The sequence below is a fragment of the Leucoraja erinacea genome, chromosome 15, assembly GCF_028641065.1.
Source record: "Leucoraja erinacea ecotype New England chromosome 15, Leri_hhj_1, whole genome shotgun sequence".
Lineage (NCBI taxonomy): Eukaryota > Metazoa > Chordata > Chondrichthyes > Rajiformes > Rajidae > Leucoraja > Leucoraja erinaceus.
Window position 1 is genome coordinate 21918747 of NC_073391.1, and position 20115 is coordinate 21938861.

General features: G+C 42.6%; 1 protein-coding gene across 3 annotated transcripts in view; it reads right to left on the reverse strand.

Moving 5' to 3' along the window:
• The window catches only part of nrap (nebulin-related anchoring protein), an 89199-nt gene that overhangs the window by 27620 nt on the left and 41464 nt on the right, over window positions 1–20115 (reverse strand). For all 3 annotated transcript variants that reach the window (XM_055646886.1, XM_055646888.1, XM_055646887.1), the window contains 7 exons: window positions 18444–18542; window positions 17250–17354; window positions 15086–15193; window positions 13862–14173; window positions 10741–10845; window positions 9379–9477; window positions 6775–6879 (listed from right to left, as the gene is read on the reverse strand). In XM_055646886.1, coding sequence (XP_055502861.1) covers window positions 6775–6879; window positions 9379–9477; window positions 10741–10845; window positions 13862–14173; window positions 15086–15193; window positions 17250–17354; window positions 18444–18542 — 933 coding nt within the window. The remainder of the gene's footprint in view (window positions 1–6774; window positions 6880–9378; window positions 9478–10740; window positions 10846–13861; window positions 14174–15085; window positions 15194–17249; window positions 17355–18443; window positions 18543–20115) is intronic.

Here is a 20115-nt window from a genome sequence, read left to right on the forward strand (position 1 = left end):
GGACGCAAGCAACCCAGGCGGAATATGAGGTACTGTTCCTCCAATTTCCGGTGTTGCTCACTCTGGCAATGGAGGAGACCCAGGACAGAGAGGTCGGATTGGGAATGGGAGGGGGAGTTGAAGTGCTGAGCCACCGGGAGTTCAGGTAGGTTATTGCGGACTGAGCGGAGGTGTTCGGCGAAACGATCGCCCAACCTCCGTTTAGTCTCCCTGATGTAAATCAGCTGACATCTAGAGCAGCGGATGCAGTAGATGAGGTTGGAGGATATACAGGTGAAGCTTTGTCGCACCTGGAATGACTGCTTGGGTCCTTGAATGGAATCGAGGGGGGAGGTAAAGGGACAGGTGTTGCATTTCTTGCCGTTGCAACGGAAAGTGCCCGGGGAGAGGGTGGTAAGGGAGGGAAGGGAAGAATTGACAGGGGAGTTGCGGAGGGAGCGGTCTTTGCGGAGGGCAGACATGGGGGGAGATGGGAAGATGTGGCGAGTGGTGGGGTCACGTTGGAGGTAGCGGAAATGGCGGAGGATTATTTGTTTTATTTGCCGGCTGGTTTGGTGAAAGGTGAGGACTAAGGGGACTCTGCCCTTGTTGCGAGTGTGGGGATGGGGATGGGGAGAGAGAGCAGTGTTGCGGGGTATGGATGAGACCCTGGTGCAAGCCTCATCTATGGTGGCGGAGGGGAATCCCCGTTCCCTGAAGAACGAGGACATTTCCGATGCCCTGGTGTGGAACGTCTCATCCTGGGAGCAGATGCGGCATAGGCGGAAGAATTGGGAGTAGGGGATGGAGTCTTTACAGGGGGCAGGGTGGGAAGACGTGTAGTCCAGATAGCCATGTGAGTCAGTTGGTTTGTAGAGTATGTCGGTCAGAAGTCTGTCCCCTGCGATGGAGATGGTGAGGTCAAGGAATGGTATAGAAGTGTCGGAAATGGTCCAGGTGTATTGGAGTTCCGGATGGAAGTTGGTGGTGAGGTGGATGAAGTCAGTCAGTTGTGTGTGGGTGCAGGAGGTGGCCCCAAAGCAGTCCTCAATGTAACGGAGGTAGAGGTCGGGGATGGGGCCCTGGTACGTATTGAACAAGGATTGTTCAACGTACCCGACAAAGAGGCAGGCGTAGCTGTGGCCCATGCGTGTGCCCATAGCTACGCCTTGTGTTTGGAGGAAATGGGAGGAGTCAAACGTAAAGTTGTTGAGGGTGAGGACCAACTCCACTAGGCGGAGGAGGGTGTCAGTGGCTGGGTATAGGTTGCTCCTCTGGGCGAGGAAGAACCGGAGGGCTTTGAGGCCATCCTGGTGGGGGGTGGAGGTGTAGAGTGACTGGACATCCATGGTGAAGATGAGGGGGTGAGGGCCTAGAGAGTGGAATGCGCGGAGGCGGCGGAGAGTGTCTGAGGTGTCTAGAACATAGGTGGGAAGGGATTTGACCAAGGGGGATAGTACGGAGTCAAGGTATGTGGAGATGTGTTCGGTGGGGCACGAATATGAGGTGCTGTTGGAGGAACAGCACCTGATATTCCGCCTGTGTTGCTTGCGTCCGGATGGCATGAACGTTGAATTCTCCCAGTTTTGCTAGCCCTTGCTGTCTCCTCCCCTTCCTTAACCCTCGAGTTGTCTCCTCCTCCTCCTCCTTTTTTCCTTCCTTCTCCCCCCCACCCCCCACCAGTCTGAAGAAGGGTTTCGGCCCGAAACGTCACCTATTTCCTTCGCTCCATAGATGCTGCTGCACCCGCTGAGTTTCTCCAGCATTTTTGTGTACCTTCGATCTTCCAGCATCTGCAGTTCCTTCTTGAACACTTATTCAAGTGCCTTCTGTTTTTGACCAACGAATTACCCGACAAAGATCATGTAAAAAATATATTACAAAATGTACTGGCTACTAATGAACCAATATCTAAAAACAGGCAAAATAATATTCTGAGATTATTAACTTTTCTACAGTATCACCAGTATAATCACAGACCTTAAGCTAAGTGCCAGGCATGCACTTGCATTCAATTCTTAAGTCATTAAATATCTCAGTATCGTCCTTCAATGTCTTGCCAGCTGGGGCTAATTAGACATTTGGTACGTTGATGCAAATTGTTTAATTTGCTCAGGGCTTTATATCTTTTAAGAAGGTATTTCACTTTTGTGAATATTGGGCTTGACAAGTAAGTGATATCAGTGCTGGGAATATCAGTGCTGGGAATTATCAAAATCAAGCACTCCCGAGCCGTATGCAGTATAAAACTTCCCTTATTTTGCTCCAACTTCAATTATTACATTATTTAATTTCTCAAATCAATTTATACTTTTATTTTTCTGTAGGGAACTGCCAATTTTACTTCGGAGTCACGTGAGTGACTACGTGAAGAAGGGCCATCCGTCTGCGTGCGCGTCATTACGTCTGAACGCAACACGCACGACGGACTGGTAGGCATTGAGCCTCCCAGGCCGTCGGGATGAGCAGGTAAGGAAAGTTGAAATCACTTACCTGCGTTCTTTCGGGCTGGAAGTTTTTCAGAGCCCAGATGTCGAGGAGATGGTCCGCGGGGATGTCGGCTGCCGAAGACCGCAGCTTTCCAAATAGCGGGCGACGGTCTTGTTCCTGACATTAGCAGACTTTGCGCGGGAGCAGGAGCTCCATGGTTGTCCTGCAGGACGTAATACCACCCGCAAGTCTAAACTAACCCGTTGACTCAGATTAGTCAGGGTGGTGTAAAATCTGTATCTTACGATAGATTGTCGAACCTCATTTGGCACTGGTGTATCAAGAGGAATATTTGGGAAATCTACGAGGTAGATATAACACGGTGACAGATGCTGGATCACGGATGTTGAATAACAACACAGAATGGATGTTGAATCAGGCAGTTTTTAACAAAATAACTACACGATTTGCCATACCAGATTTTGATCTATTTGCATCTAGACTAAACCATCAGTTACCCAGATATGTGTCCTGCAAGCAGGATCCAGGAGCAAAGGCAGTGGATGCTTTCTCCCTCAATTGGGGAGGATTATTTATGCATGCTTTCCGCAAATTTGTCTCACAAACTGATGCTTGACCAAAATCAAGCAAGACTAAGCCACAGGCATATTGGTAGTGCCAGATTGGCCTACTCAAGCCTGGTCCCCAAACATTTTGGGAACTATAGTCCAGCCAGTTATGGCTGTACCCAAGAGCAGGGACCTCCTAGTGAACCAAGTTACAGGGAGTAACCATCCACTACACGAACGTATTAACTTGTTGGTCTGAGATTCTGAGGAGGCCTTTTCAAGGCATAGGACTGTCCGAACAAATACAACACAGTTCGGATAACAGATGTCTTGGAGTTTCCTATCAACTCTGTACTATAACTATAAACAAAGTTATAGTGCAATCAATAGTGCCAGAGGCGCACTTTCCTCCTATCTGATGCTGCAAGCAGGACACGGGTCGATAGGAACGCACCGCTTTACAACAAAATTCGTGAAGAGAATTTACAATCTAATACCTCTAAGACCAAGGTACACGGACACATGGGATGTGAGCGTGGTACTAACCCTACTTTGACAGTGGGGACCGCCTATAACTAACCCTGAAGGTGGTATGCTGACTAAGAGTCCAGACACTGCAAGCTACGGTTGGACCGCATGACCACCAATATGAACAACATAACATTCGTAATCAGGAACCTGATATAAACATAGCAGGCCAGGAATGCCAGGGATGGAGATCCAGTTCTTGGCATATCCAGAGGACCTACGGTTGTGTGTGTGGTAACATACTAACACCACTATCTGAGAGCTATGTCGGCAGCAAGAGCAATGGACGTGCCTCTTGACAACATCCGAATGAAATGAACGAATGAAATAACAGTCCACCGGTTTTATAACAAACCTATTACCGGACTGGGGGTGTTTGCACGTACCATTTTAAGTTCTGTTCCTTAGTTTACCCCCAAGGTTGGGAGGGGAAACTAGTTTTTTAAAAATTTCTTTCATTTAAAGCATCAGTGTCCTTACTTAACTACGTAATGTCTGAATGCTTTAATGATTACACGCATCCATGGTCAATCCATTCAGTGTGTGACGCCTGAATTCGTAACTGGCGTAAAATCACAGAGCTTTGAAATCTTCACGTAGTCACTCACATGACTCCGAAGCAAAATAATAAGATTAAACGAGAATTTACCAGTTTAAAGTTTGATCTTGATTTTATGAGGAGTTACGATGAGCGATTACGTGCCCACCGCTCCCACCCTCATACTATCAAGGTCACATGGAAGTTCTAGTTTCTTCAATTCTCAGGTCTTCGTTTTATCTGTGATTTAACACCGCTGCTTTGAAGATTGACGCGCACGCAGACGGACGGCCCTTCTTCACGTAATCGCTAATCGTAACTCCTCATAAAATCAAGATCAAACTTCAAACTGGTAAGTTCTCGTTTAATCTTACTATTAAGTACCATATATCATCAATGCTCCACTGAATCATAATTCTCCACTGAAATGTCCTGGTGATGTTTATATTGTTAAAGGTGCATTGCTGGTAGGTCTTTCACTTTATATCATCTCCAAACACTCTGCTGTCAATAGAGTAAATCCCATTCATGTGGGACCCATTTGTTAGCCATCGTGCATTGATACCATGTTTCAGAGTATGTCATGATTATACCTTTGCTAACTTCCCAATGTCCTCCAGATCTATAGCACTTCTAAATCCTCGCATTCTCCCAACGTTGGCATCTTAAACACTCTTGATTTTCTTCACTGATCCTGATGGTTGTTCTTTTCATCTGCCAGGACCCAACTCTGAAAACCTCTCTCCAACTGTCTCCACATCTTTAGCTTGTTTGCTAAAATCAACTTTAACCAAACTGTGGGTAACATATCCCAATTATTCTTTCTATTAAATTTTACTTGATATCTGGTGTTACAAACTTATGAACAGGGATCAGATGAAGACTTGATGGGCCAAGTAGTGCACTTCTAATCCTTATTCATATGTTTATCTGTACTCTTACTCTCAACTCTACCTCATTCTGTGTTGTATTATTTATTTTTATGTTTATTGCATTACAGGTGCACAACCTTTTATCCGGAGTTCCAGAAACCGAAAAACTCCGAAAACCGGCCATATTTTCCAGGATGTCGTCTGCACACCAAAGCTCGCGTTTGGCGCCAAACTTGACCCGAAACGACCCACGGTCAACCCAGGTCTGCACTACTGTAGCGGCTGCCTCCTCCCCGGAGACCGGGGAGACACTTAAACATCTGTAAATCATTGCTTAAATGTTAGTCAGTTAGTTTGGAGGGCTTTTATGTGAAGGGGGGGGGGGGGGTTTGAAGGGGTAAACTTTAATTCTTAGTCCCCTACCGGGTCGGGAGCGGTCAATGCCTTAGCGGGTCGCCGTGCAGCAAGCTCCGCAGCGCTGTGGCCGCCAACTCCCAGCTGGGGCTGCGGGCGGCGCTGGTTGTAGCTCCGACACCGGCAACTCTACCCCTGGCTGCGAGGCACTCCAAATCCAGCGAATGTTGGGAGTCGGCGGCGTCGCAGCGCTGGGATACCAACGGGAAGCAGGCACTGCCTTACCGGGTCGCCGTGCGGTAAGCTCCGGGGCGCTGTGGCCACCGACTCCCAACATTCAAGGAGCTGGGGGCTGCGGGCGTCCGGCCGCGGGCGGCGCTGGATTTGGAGCGCCTTGCAGCCAGGGGTAGAGTTGCCGGGGTCGGAGCTCCAACCGGCGCCGCCCGTGGCCGGACGGAGCCCCCAGCTCCGCGATGTTGGGAGTCGCCGACCAGGTAGGGGATTAAGAATTAAAGTTTCCCCCTTCACCCCCACCCCACCACCACCGCCACCACATAAAATCCCTCCAAACTAACTGACTAACATATATGCAATTATTTACAATGATTCCCTGGTCTCCGGGGAGGAGGCAGCCGCTCCAGACTTTTCAAGCCACCCGCGCTACCTACCTAATCTACGCTAAAAATCTTCCATTCGGAAATCCGAAAATGTCCGAAATCCGACAAGTGTCTGGTCCCAAGGCTTTCGGATAAAAGGTTGTGCACCTGTACTTCCAATTGCACAACAATCTTGCACCATTCTGCTGGTTTGCATGCGTCATTGTATTTATTATTATTGTATTTGTGTTCACTGTATGTATACTGTTTAGCTTCATGCGAACAAGGAACCTTATTGCACCCTGGTGTATATATGCGGATAAACTAATCTGCACCTGAATCCCCGTACAAACTGTAATGAGTTCATAACCACTTCCTCCAAGATAATTAGGCATGGGCATTCATTGCTGCCCATGCCATCTCCCAAAGATGAAAAACATATATATAGTATATCCAATTTAGTATGTATGTACTTCAGGAATCAAATATAAATGTGTCTTTTGTCTTAAAGACAACATTTTGTCTTAACTGCACTACATTGGAAATTGGATTTGTATGCAATAATGGTGAATATAACATTGTTTGCATATCCAACACATCAGATTGGTTGAGCATAGATGTTACTATCATATTTAATAGTTTTGGTAATCCAAACTAGTTGCTGAAAACAGATCAATATCAGGGTCCTGATATTTAATCATTGACAAGTTAATGAAAACTGCTTTATCCCTGTGTTAAATTGCAGAAATATAAGGAAAACCTTTTACTGAACTGCCCTTGTTATGGGGATTGCTTATTACAGAAATGACTACAATTTTAATTCAGTAATAAGCATTAGCAGTGCCTCTGATCATTTCATAAAGCTACCTAATATTGCATAAAGACAGCTCGACTGTTCCGAGTCTCACCTCACTGATGTTCATGGCATTAGTTTTAGCCTGCAGAATTTCTGGGAGGTCCTTTGTCAGTGTGTAGTGATGTTTTACATTTTCTCCATCTTCTCTGTACAGTCTCTGGCAAATAAAAGAATAAGTTCCATTTTAATATGTATCTAGGGCAACATCATCTTACATCTTGGTGGGTGGGAGCAGAATTATATCTTGTAAGGGAAATATGCATGTAACACAGTTGCAATTGTCCTCCTCTCCATTCGAGGTTATTAATTAAATAACAAATTGCATTAAAAACTCAAGAAACAGACAGCCACAAACCAATAAATGCATAAAACTAATTGTGAACAATGATTCATGAGTTCTTAAAATGCAGGTTAATTGTTCACTGTGTTAACCTATTTATTATAAGAGGTTGAGGGCATCGATATGAGGAAATTGATACCAGTTAATTCAGCATTTGTACAACAATTCACGCACTATCTTGTAGACTTATGGAAAATTAATGAACAAAAGAGCTCATAAAATTTCATGTTGTTAATCACATTCAAGTTAAGAACTGGTGTTAGATTTGTATTATTAAATCTGATCAGTCAATATGAAGTAAAGCTTCGAAAATAGACGCAAAATGCTGGGGTAACTCAGTGGCACAGGCAGCATCTCTGGAGAGAAGGAATAGGTGACGTTTCAGGCCAAGACCCTTCTCTAGAAAAAGCTTCATTTTGAAAGAACAGTATTAGATATTTATACAACAGATCTTAATACGAACACCAAAAGAAAGTGTATAGCTGTGAGGTTATTACTACCTTCGATGGAAACAACAGATCACTTAAAAAAGATGTGATTTTATAATAGTTCCAGACATCAATTAATGAATACATTTGTAGAAACTGAACGTTCAATGCCACAAGGGGAAACTTTAATCATCTTACTTGTATTACCAGAAACATGTCTATTCCTTTCCCACAGGTCTTATAAGCATAAAGACACAGAGGAAAGGGAAACTGAATAAGTTGGGAGACAGGTTGGCTTTCTGAAGGTGCCCCAAGTTCAGCTTATTAAGAGAGCAAAACTTTCAGGATAAGCCTAGTTTTCTCAGGTTGCTGTGGGTATTTTCCCAATGCAATCTGTCAGGACGAATAACGTGTGGTTACTTTATACCATCTAACAAACAATAAGGCTTGATGAGAGGAGAAAAGCATGCAGGGTGCTCAATAACTGGCTAACATGAGGCTGGACATTGACTGTTGTGCTTGATTTAAAAAAATCACACACTTTGGTCTTGCTCTGCCCATTGGCAGAACAGTGATGCAGCAGGTCAACCTGCTACTACATGGCACCAGGGATCTGGCTTCAATCCTGGTCTCCAGTGCAGACTATGTGCAGTTTGCACATTCTCCTGGTGACAACAGGAAGTTTCTCCAGGGTCTCTGGTTCCCTTCCACATCCCCAAGACATGCAAGTTGATAGATTCTTGAGCCTTTATAAATTGCCTCGGATGCATTGTGATAGAACCTGGTGGGAAGGGCAGGTGGTCGATGGGAATGGAGGGAGAATAGTTTACAGGGAAAATTCATTTAATTTAGTTTTAGTTTAGAGATACAGCATGAAAACAGGCCATTTGACCATGCCAACCATCAATTACCCATTCACACCAGTTCCATCCCACTTTCTCATCCGCTCCCTGCACATTAGGGACAATTTAACAGATGCCGATTAACCTACAAATCCGCACATCTTTAGGATATGGGAGGAAACTGGAGGACCTGCATGAAACCCACGCAGTTGCAGGGAAATCGTGCAAACTCCACACAGAGGGCAGGATTGAACCCGGGTCTCTAGCGCTATGAGGCAGCAGCTTTACCAGCTGCGCTACTGTGCTGCCCAAAATTAGTTGGAAACTGGGATCATTCTGTGATCAAGCTTAGACTCGAGGGGCCAAATGGCTTCTTTCTGTGTCATAATGGATACGGAAATGTGGATATGGTCATTGCACTTGAAATCTACAAACGGTGGTACTTCAACAGCTGCATGACTTCAATGTTCATATCCATAATGGCTTCTGCCTTTCGCCTGGACTGCCAGTCACTTTTTTAATGGGGCATTAATTCAAGTAAGTCATCACCAGATTCTCCGCACCTCATCGCCCTTTGATCTGAAAGATTCCCCCTAACCACCCAAACATTTGAGGATCAAAAACTGCGAAATACATTGAAGCAAACCAAATTTGCAATTTGCACTTAGAAATCAAAATACCTAAAATGCTCTTCTTTGAAAGTCGGCAGATATTGTACAGACTCATGCTGTGTAATTTAATCCTATTTTAAAAATATACTTAAGTGTTCTTTTGCTCGGCTTATTTGTCCAACCCAAGGAATGTGAACATAACCAGACATCCACTCTATTTGCAGCCATTTTTCGATGATTGCAAAATGCTGTATATTTTCTATAGAAAATACAACAGTTCTGATAACAATGTTAATTCTCTTTCTCTCCATGGTTACTGCCTGGCCTGATAAGTGTTCATGACATTTTCTGTTCTATAGTAGAGGAATAGCATAAGAAAAAAAATATTTGAGCAGTTAACATATAAAATATATATCATATCATTTAATAGCTTACATCCACTGCCTGGTTATAGCTAATCTTGGCTTGTATCATTTCGGGAGAGTCAGTAACGCTAGTAAATTTCAGGTCACTGGGATATTGCCGATATTTTCTCTGCAAGGTAAAAACATAAAATCAAAAGATGATGACAAATATTAACATTGGACATATGGTATTGATTAACAGGTTATTTCCAGCTCCAATAAGAAATCCTAGACCTAATAGATTAATTCTGCATCTCTCTTCATTAGCGCAACCTAATCTATTGAATAGACACACAAAATGCTGGAGGAACCCAGCAGGACTGGCAACATCTCTGGATTGAAGGAATGGGTGACGTTTCGGATCGAGACCCTTCTTCAGGCGTCCCCAATTCCAGAATGTGTAAAACCAAATGCATAAAAGTTTATTGCTATGTTTAATCTGACAGCCACTGACACTGTGCTCCTTGCCCTGCTCTGGGATTGTCGTCATGGCTACAGCAGGTAGCAAGTTCCAGTTACATTGTCCTATGGATATAGGAGAGGGTGAAATCAGAAATACTGAATTTCCATTGAGTTTGCCACAACACTCCCAACGGCAGTTTTAACAAAGGACAGTGCAGCACAATAACAGGCCCATTGGGCCACAAGGTCTGTAATGCCAAGACCATCACTTATCCACCTGCACATAATGCATATCCCTCTATTCCCTACATATCAATATGCCTGTCCAACAGTCCTTTAAATGCCACTTTCCTATCTGCTTCAACCACCACCCCTGGCAGCATTTTCCAGGCACTCTCCAACCTCCGTAAACAAAACTTCCCCGTACATTTCCTTTAAACCTTGCTCCTCTTACCTTAAAGCTATGCCCTCTAGTATTTGCCCTCTCGAATTCAAGTTTTGAACTTGATTATGTACCTTAAGTACAATGTAAATACAATGGACAGTGGCATCAGATAGCATTAACCTGGGAATGGTTGATGTCCCATTTAAATAAAAAATAGTTGGGCTGGGGTGGGGTGGGGTGGGGAGCACAGACTTGGTCCTCGCTGCTGCTACTGAACATGCAATTATTTGTGAGCGATGAAGTAAGGGGGTGGGTTGGAGCACTGAACTCTAAGAACAGTGGCGCTGGCAACAACTTGGCCTTTCTGATCAAATACGCCCAAGCCAACTTCCTTCACCAACAGCAGTGAATGTTGCCTCAAGTTGCCTCTAAAATGGTGTGCGCATACTGCTGATGTTGGACTCAATGTTCAGGGCACTTTTAACTTATTCCAATCCATTCCAGAGATGTAACAATGCAGATTGACATGAAAACAAGCTAGATTTCAGTTTCTAATTGTGTACTGACTGGTGGTTTTGATCAGCAGGAGCCATTTATTGCACTTACCTCACTGAACAGATCTCCTGCCTTTTTAGCTTGCTCAGCATTTAAAGACCCACTGGTTATCCATCCAACACCTCGCATCCAATTCAAGTCAGACTTGTACTGGTTCTGACAAATTTTAGAAAGTAATATTGTATCAAACTAAGACAGAATTATAAAGCATGACATTTTTAGTGACTCAAGAGAGGTTGATAACATTACCTTGAAGATTACACATGTGATTCACAGTATTTCATTACTATATCTACACAGTAAATCAAACTTGAATGTTTAGTAGGGACTTCCTCAGGATGACCTTTAGCAGGATGATTAGCATGAGTTACAAAATGTGATTTTCTGTTCTCTACCCAAGTCAATTTTTTGCCGCAAGAAAGCATATCACCAGGATTCCCAAACTCCTGCCAATATAGTTATTTTGCTCACTTTGTTAATTTGTTCATCTGTACATTAAATGAATCTTACTAATTTAATGTACAGATACAACAAGATGTTAATCTTATCGATCCAGAATAGCAATGTGTTTTTCTACTGAGGCAGTAACATTTTCTTCCTCCATTTCTGTTTTGTTTTAGTTTTAATTTTAGAGATATAGTGCGGTAACAGGCCCTTCAGCCCAACGAGTCCGCACTGACCAGCGATGCCCGCACATTAACGCTACCCTACTCACACTAGGAACAATTTAGGTTTATACCAAGTTTACAAACTCAAGCCAATTAACCTACAAACCTGTACATATTTGAAGTGCGGGAGAAAAACAGAAGATCTCGGAGAAAACCCACAGGGAGACCATACAAATTCCGCACTGGCAGCATCCGTTGGCGGGATCAAACACGGATCTCTGGCACTGCAAGCGTTGTAAGGCAGAAACTCTACCGCTGCATTGCCATGTCGCCCCCTTTACTTTATGAAGGAACAAATTTCCAATGTTGCATGATCCAGAGCTGTGGTTAATGAGTCATGTGGATGACTTTGGTCAAAAGCTTTAAGAATGCTCATAGTATTAATAATGTCTAACACATTAGAACCGCTGGGTTCTTGCATTAGTCATCATCATCATCGTTCAAAACATTAGCGATGCAGTGGTGCTGGTTTCCGACGGGAACGGTGACAGACGTACCACACATCTTTGTCCTCCAGTTCCTGCGGACCTCTGCGCTGGAAGTACAGGATTTTGGTGTGTGTGCTTTATCATCGTTTCTTACAATGCTATGTACGACAGTGATCGCAACTTCTACTGACGTGTGGATGGCCATTGGCTCGTTAGAAGCTCATCCGCCCTTTGACAGGTCTTGTTTTTGGTCCTGCTGGGGGTCCACAGCCCCCTCTTCTCCTGGCAAACCAGGTGGGGGAGACGGTTTAGTTGCTGACTATCCGATCATGGAACAAGTAGCACGGGATTACATGGTACCCGTGGCTGGGGGGGGGGGGGGGGGGGACTCCTCCCAACCTGACCTTGCATTAGTTCTCTTTTAATACCTTGGAGTAAATGATGACAAGGTTTTTACTTGGCCTAGAGTTTCCAAATTTGACAACTGTAAAATTGAATAATAGAAATACTATAATCTTACTTAATTGAATCCATGTTTTTAGCGGGATAATCTTAATGCTGTCAACATTTTAAGGCTGTTACAGTTTTGTGTATGTGGTAAGATGACCCAAACAAAGTTATAGATAATTAGGTTAGAACATTAGGGGAGGCCTATTCATCAGAGAAATCAGAGCATGAGGAATACTTACTAAAGGAAAAAATAAAGTGAACATGTGGGAACTACAGAGATGTCCTCTTTCATTATGTTGCAGTCTTTCTGATCTATATATAGAATCATGCTAATAGTGTGACCTTTTTATATTCTCCAACAGATCTATTGTCCAAACTTAGTTGGTACCTTGGAAAATGTGACGAACATACAGTATTCAAATACGGTGAAAGTCAAATATATCAAGTCAGTACTTGTTCCACTGGCAAACGTTCCAAAAACACTATTATCTTATGGCATGTTTAAACTGAACTTCAAAAGGAATGTATGTAGAAAGGAACTGCAGGCACTGGTTTATATCGAAGATAGACACAAAACGCGGGAATAACTCAGTGGGTCAGGCAGTAACTGTGGAGAAAAAGGATAGGTGATGTTTCGGGTCGAGATCTTTCAGAGTCTGAAAAAGGCTCCCGCCCCGAAAACTCTCCACAAATGCTGCCTGATACGCTGATTCCATCCAGCGGTTTGTTTAATACTTCACCTTCTTGCTTTTCACTGAAGTGACTTCACCTACTGGTATAAAACATGGAAACAGGCCCTTCAGCCCAACTCATGCATGTCAACCAAGAAGTTTTCTTGTGCTAGTCCCATTTGCTTAAATTTGGCCCACATTCTTCTAAACTTTGATGATCCATGTATCTGTCCAAATGTCTTTTAAACATCGTAAATGTACTCAGCTCTACCACTTTCTCTGGCAGCTCATTCCATTTTATCACCACCCTCTGAAGAAGGCTCTCGACCCGAAACGTCACTCTTTCCTTCTCTCCAGAAATGCTGCCTGTCCCGCTGATTTACTCCAGCTTTATGTGTCTATCTTCTGAAAATGTTGTCGCTCAGGTCCCCTGTAAATCTTTCCCCTCTCACCTAAAATCTAATCCTTCTATTTTTAGACTCCCCTGGCCTGGGAAAAAAAGACGGTGACCATCCACCTGATCTATATCCTTAATGATTTGAGATACCTCTATAAAGGTTAGCCCTCAACCTCCTGTACTGCAGGAATAAAAATCCCCAGCCTATGCAGTCTCCCCTTATAAACCAAGCCCCAGTAGCATGCAGCTTTAATCTGCTATAGCCAGGCAGGGAGATTCCCCACCATACGTGCAGCAAATTTGTGCTTTGCCCTCAAACTCCAACGTCAGAGTGAAATCATTGATACTTGCATGTGTAACTGCACACTTGCTCAATTGCAGTCTGGCATGCAATTGATGGCTTTTCTCAGCAAGTTACAGTCCAACACATGCTAAGGTCTTTTACCAAACCATTGTAATAAAAGAATATCGACTGATCAAAAAACTTTCTTTAGCAATGTAAAGAAGTACATAACCAAGATAAACAGCTCAAAATAAAATAAGCGATGTGTTACTCACATTACTTTGAAGAGCATATGCTTTTTTAGCCCATTCGGTTTTCATATCTCCGGGGAGGTTGGTGTACTGGTGGTATTGATGTTTGTAGCCCCTGTCAGTTGCCAGACTCTGCGCCCTTTTTGCATGCACCAGTTCCATCATATCCATTGTGAGATGGATATTGGTCTTGGTTGCCTCCGCTTGCTTTCTGTACTCCAGATCGCTCTGCAGCCTGGAGGCTTGGATAGAATGGGCCAGATGAGAATCGCCTGCTGCCTCCTTCACTCCAATCAACTTGCCCTTTAGTTTCTCGTATGCCTCCCGGTACTTCAGCTGTTAAAACATTTTGTAAAGAGGTTAATAAGTGACATGCCCTGACTTTATTATCTGCCACGTGTAATGCAGGCATGAGAAATGAATAGCAGATTATCATCTGCCTGCAAAGTTGTTTTTTTTTAAATGCAATAACAAGGAACTGCAAATGTTGGTTTGTACCTATGAAAGACACACAATGCTGGAGTAACTCGAAACATTGGAACAGATGGGTATCTAAACAATGGTGAACTACAAGCGAACCATAATGTTGTGCCTTTACCAAAAATCAAGATTTTATTTCGGTATAAAGATAATCCTCTCTGAACATTTGCGATGTTGGACCAAGGATGATGGCTTCACTCATCCTAATCATTAACGCAGAGAATTTCTGCTCATCCAGTCCTGATAATCAGACAACACAGGCTGACAACCTGGAGGCAATGAATGATTCACTAGAGCCAGTGCACATTCTCATGACTACAAGAGAACATTTGAGTTACCTCCTACCTTTAGAAAAGAGATGAGGAGGAATTTCTTTAGTCAGATGGCGGTGAATCTGACTAAAGTCATTGGGTATTTTTAAAGCGGAGATTGACAGATGCTTGATTAGGAAGGGTTGCAAGGGTTATCGGGAGAAGGCAAGAGAATGGGGTTGAGAAGGAAAGGTAGATCAGCAATGATTTAATGGCGGAGTAGAGTGGATGGGTCGAATAGCCTACTACTGCTCCAACTTATTAACATATCGGAGAAATGGGAATCACGTGGACATTTACATTGTCTCCTATTAAAAAAACTCCTTTTGTTTTAATTTCAGTTCATTTTAAATAGTAATGTCCAGGCAAATAAAGAAAATGAAAGATATTCAGCATAAGAGGTGTTCACATTTGCAAAATTAATGGTGTGTCAAAGTGTTTGGAATATATAACTTACATCACTCGCAAGATCTCTTTTTGCCTTCGCTTCCAGAATGGCTATCGCATCCAAGCGCAGTTCAAAGCTTTTGCCTTTCTCTGCCTCCCAGTGACTCTTGTAGATTTTCTTGATAAAGCGTAAATTGTAGAATAGTTTCAGTTAATTGTGCCCTCTGCTAATTAGAGTTTACATCATTCACGTATAGAAGAGAACCATCAGGTACGCATCTCGTTCCTGACTAACCCCAGGTAAGTCTTGATTTAAGGTCAGCGGGGAATTTCTATGGGAATTTTCCCAGTTTCCAGTGCTAACACAGGGAGGGGAGCCAAAGTTACGCTGTTTTTCCCCCCCAGGTTTCTCTAGTTCTTCCACCAAAATTAAGTAGCTGAACAGAGCCAACAGCGGGAATTTATTCCTCAGTTTTGATTATGCCTTTCTATACAAAATTCAACCTTACAGTGTAAATACAATCACAATTAAATTGGACAGTTCTGAAATTAAACCAAAACTACATAATTGTCATCAGTTTGATTCTACTTATGCAGAGAGGGAAACACAAGCAGAGTCCATTATGTTGGGACTTTATTTGGCTTATCTATGTAATGAAGTGCTACCTTATTTTTTCCATTTCACTTATCTGCCTGTGCAGTGCACTAGATGTGACCAAGCAAATACTTTTGTTCCAAGGTACAGTACTCCAACATTGCTTTATTTATGCACTGAAATTGCTCAGATTTATATGTTAATTCATACGTTTTTAATTATACCAGTTAATCTGCTGTGGTGTCGCTCAAGGTACTGCCAATTTAAAAGCAACTTTTTCTGAAGCTCAGCCTACGAATGTCTCCCAAACTTAAAATTCTTTTTGATTTCCCCACCTTTTTCTTTCTATTTTTCGTCCTCCCCTTTCTGACCACTCTCTTTCTCTCTCGCTCTGCCTCTCTCCCTCATACCATCTTCTCCATGCACACCCCCAACCTGAATACACTGTCATCGCATTTCTCTATATCTTTGTCCTTTAGTCATAATTCCCCCAAAGTTTAGTGGGCAAGATACATGATTACCAGGCAAATCCCTTCCAAAATGCTCATAAATCTCACCAGCACCTCTCAGGCGCCCACCACCCTTCATCTTTTACCAACGTAACCTTTGGATTACCACTCCCTCGCCACTAGCCCTGACCTCCCTAGGACCTTGGACATTTTTGAAACTTTAGCAGCACGTCGATTATCAAAATTGCTTAGCAAATGCTATTTCAACCTGTCATTTAAGTAATGACAAAGAATTTCTTGACCCCAGTTTCTTTATTACTTCAGATTATAGTTTGTAAACAACCTATTTTATTTGTGAACTTCTGTACCCCATGGAACAGCAAGATTTTTACCCGAATCAAGCCAATCAGCACAATGCTAATGGACTGAGTTAGCATTACAAGTATCTTAAGTAGGGAGTATGAAATTATATTAAAAAACAATTATTCCTCTAATGTCCTCCAAGAATGGAAACTTATTCATGCTAGTCTGTGACTCCAACCCTATATCCCACAAGTTACTGCCAACAGCTTCTGAAGTGACCGAGAAAACCAGTGCACTACAAGGCTAGTACATTGCAAGAACAACTATGATTAAGCACAAAATTCAACCTGTGGCTCAAGGACAAATATAATAGCATATTTCCACTAGGAGGAAGCAGGATTCCATGTACCTACAGTAAGTTGCTCACAAGGACTCACGCAACTGACTAGCAAACCATTGCAGTCTTCTTTGGGGGAGTTGGTAGGGGACAGCACAAGATACAAGATACAAGATACATTTAATTGTCATTGGTGCAGCAGTAGATTTACTGCCTTTACAGAGCCTGAGGCCCAGGTTCGACCCTGTGCTGTCTGTGCGGAGTTTGTACTTTCTCCCCGTGACCACATGGGTTTTCTCAAGGTGATATGGTTTCCTCCCGCACTCCAAAGTACATGTTTGTGGGTTAATTGGATTTGATAAAATTGTAAAAATTGTCCTTGGTGTGTAGGATAATGCTAGTGCAGGGGGATCGCTGATCAGCGCTCACTCTGTGGGTCGAAGGGCATGCGTCCGCGCTGTAACTATAACACTAAAACCATTAATCAAACGCTAAACCCATTATCATCTGCGCTTTATAATTTCAGCTTTGAAAATCATTTGTTACTTACATCACTTAAGTATTGAGCATTTGCCTTGGCTTGCATGAACAATGGCTCGTCTTTGCAGATGCTGTACTGATGAAGACTCTGTTCACCCGTTGCTTTGTACATTATCTGCATAACATAGAAGAGCAAAAGTGGTCTTAAATAAAATGGCAAGTAACCTTGGTCAATGCCAATGCAATCATTTTATATTTCAATCATTTATATTTTAAAATGCTTGCAGCATTTTTGGATTTAATTTCAGATGTCCAGCATCTGCAGGGTCTATTTTCATTTCCATCTGGCATGTTTCCATTATATGCTCACATTGACTGTGACTTAGTACATTCAAGATTGCAGCTTTTAAAATTCTGAATATTAAAAGGTACAAGAACTGTATATAACTGCCCATGCTTGACAGTCAGTAAAGTGGCATAAACACCGAAAATTAAAAACACTCATAGAATTTAGAAACAAGGAACAGCAGATGTTGGTTTACAAAAAAGACGTAAAATGTTGGACTAACACATCGGGTCAGATAGTATCTTTGCTGAACAGGGATAGTGACGTTTCGGGTCAGAAGCCTCCTCAAGTGTGAAGAAGAGTCCCTGACCCTAAACGTCACCTACCCATGTTCTCCAGAGATGTTGCCTGGCCCACTGAATTACTCCAGCACTTTGTGTCTTTTTTTATTCATTGAAATTGTTTGACTATTGTTTGCCATCATCTTCTTCTGCAGGTGCTAATTGGTCCAATGTTAGAAGTTCTTTATCTACCTCCTTTGTGTCAATGACGACTAATTTCCTTCAATTTAGGAAAGGCAAAATTGCAAAAACCTAAGGAGACATAAAATGCGAGATATCTGCAGAGTTCTCCTTTTATAAGCACCTTTACCTATTCCTTTTTATCACAGTCAGCAATGCCGTGGCAAAATATTTTTGCATTAGCAAACTGGTGGAGCTAACTAGATTCAGAACTGAAAGAGTTCAGTTACAAGCACCTGGATGCTTGAACAAAATTTATGTATGAAGCTATGAAAAACAATAGGAATAAAATCAAAAAAAAATCTGAAACTTTTAGATGTTTGGAAGTAAACACTCAAAACTTTTTCTTCCAAACTTTGCCTGTTTGATCAGCTTTGATTGTGTCAGTGGCATCCATCACTCTTTGAAATACAATGTTTTTTCATAAATGATCTCTCTCTGCCTATGCAGTACTCACTTCACTTTGCAAATCTTGGCTCCTCTTGGCATGAATAATCTGTGGAGTGTCTGCCACACTTGTGAATTTTAACGCATCAACTCTCTGTCGGTATTTTTTCTGCAAGTTAAAAGAGTACACAATTTACTCTCTGACAATAGGGAACTTACTTTAGAAAGCAAAATAAAATGGTGTATACATGATTCTAGTCAAATGCATGTGAGTGTTCAGTGTTCAAATAATATTAAATCAATTAATCATGATCACATTCCCTTTCAGTCTTTTGTTAATTGTCAAGTCAAGTGACGTCGTGATAATTGCCATATCGCAAGTATGCTGAGGTACAGGTACAATGAAATTCTTGCTTCCAGCAGCATCACAGGCACAGACTCATACAACGTACAGAAATGCAATTTACACATAAATTGCATATAAATTCTTCAAACAGTAAAAAGAAAAAAGCTGCAAAACTCGAGACATTAATGCAAAATACAATTATAAAACAAGTTCAAAATAGTGTTCTGTTGTTGCTGTTGGACATTATTCCATTATTAGGACAGTTATGAAATGTAGATTCACTATCGCTGGTAGAATTTACCAACAATTATCCCCCCCCCCCCACCTCAACTTCCCCTATTTATCCCATATGATTTCTTTTCAATACCTTTTCCAAGTGGCTGCACTTGCACTTTGCATTAACCTGTGCGTTAATCTGTCTCTGCAGCATAACCTGCAGTCTACCTGCCAGGCAGGAATGTAAAGCTATTGTCCTGTCTTGCTGATAATTAGGATTAATTACTCCTGATCGATGAAAGACAGGACAATAAACGGGCCCAAGCAGCCAATATTGGAGCCTAAGTTGCAATGTCATGCGGACACCAACTATTGCTGCTGAATACCTTTCACAATCTGCGTAGGAAGGAACTGGTTTCAACCGAAGATGGACACAAAAAGCTGGAGTAACTCAGCTGGACAGGCAGCATCTCTGGAGAGAAGGAATGGGTGACATTTCGGGTCGAGCCCCTTCTTCAAGTGTCGACCCGAAACATCACCCATTCCTTCTCTCCAGAGATGCTCCCTGTCCAGCTGAGTTACTCTAGCTTTTTGTGTATACCTTTCACAATCTTATACTGTCTTTAATCTCCAAAATTTGGAAGGCCAGAGATATTGCAATCGTTAATTTTTATCGAGTATCATTGGATTGAAATGAAAGGAATATCCAGTTAAAACAAGAAGGAAATTCCTAGCTCGCTGGCCATTCTGTAATGCACACATATGCAGAGAGTGTGGTGCAATTCCTTTACCATCACAACAATCCTATGATGATGTGTAGTGGAACAGGATATTACACAGTAAAGCAGTAAAACTGAAATGAAAAGATGCAAGCAGACAAAAAAAAACAACACTGACTTCAGAAGCGTGCTTAAAAGATGGAATTCGGAGCAAACAGTAGGGGCAGCGAATTAAAGTATTGGTGGTGAAAGTGAGGGGATTAGGAGGTTAACTCAAGAGTCTGAGGAATTTACAGCAATGCCCTGAACAGCAGGTTAATCTGGCAGCAGATCTGGCAGCCACATTCCTTCTCTAGCGCTCTCCTAACGCGAATCTTCTGGCCCATAGTCATAACAAGATTGGTGGATGATCGTTAAAGGACGCATTCTTGCTGATATTAAACAGAGATGAGAAAAGCGTT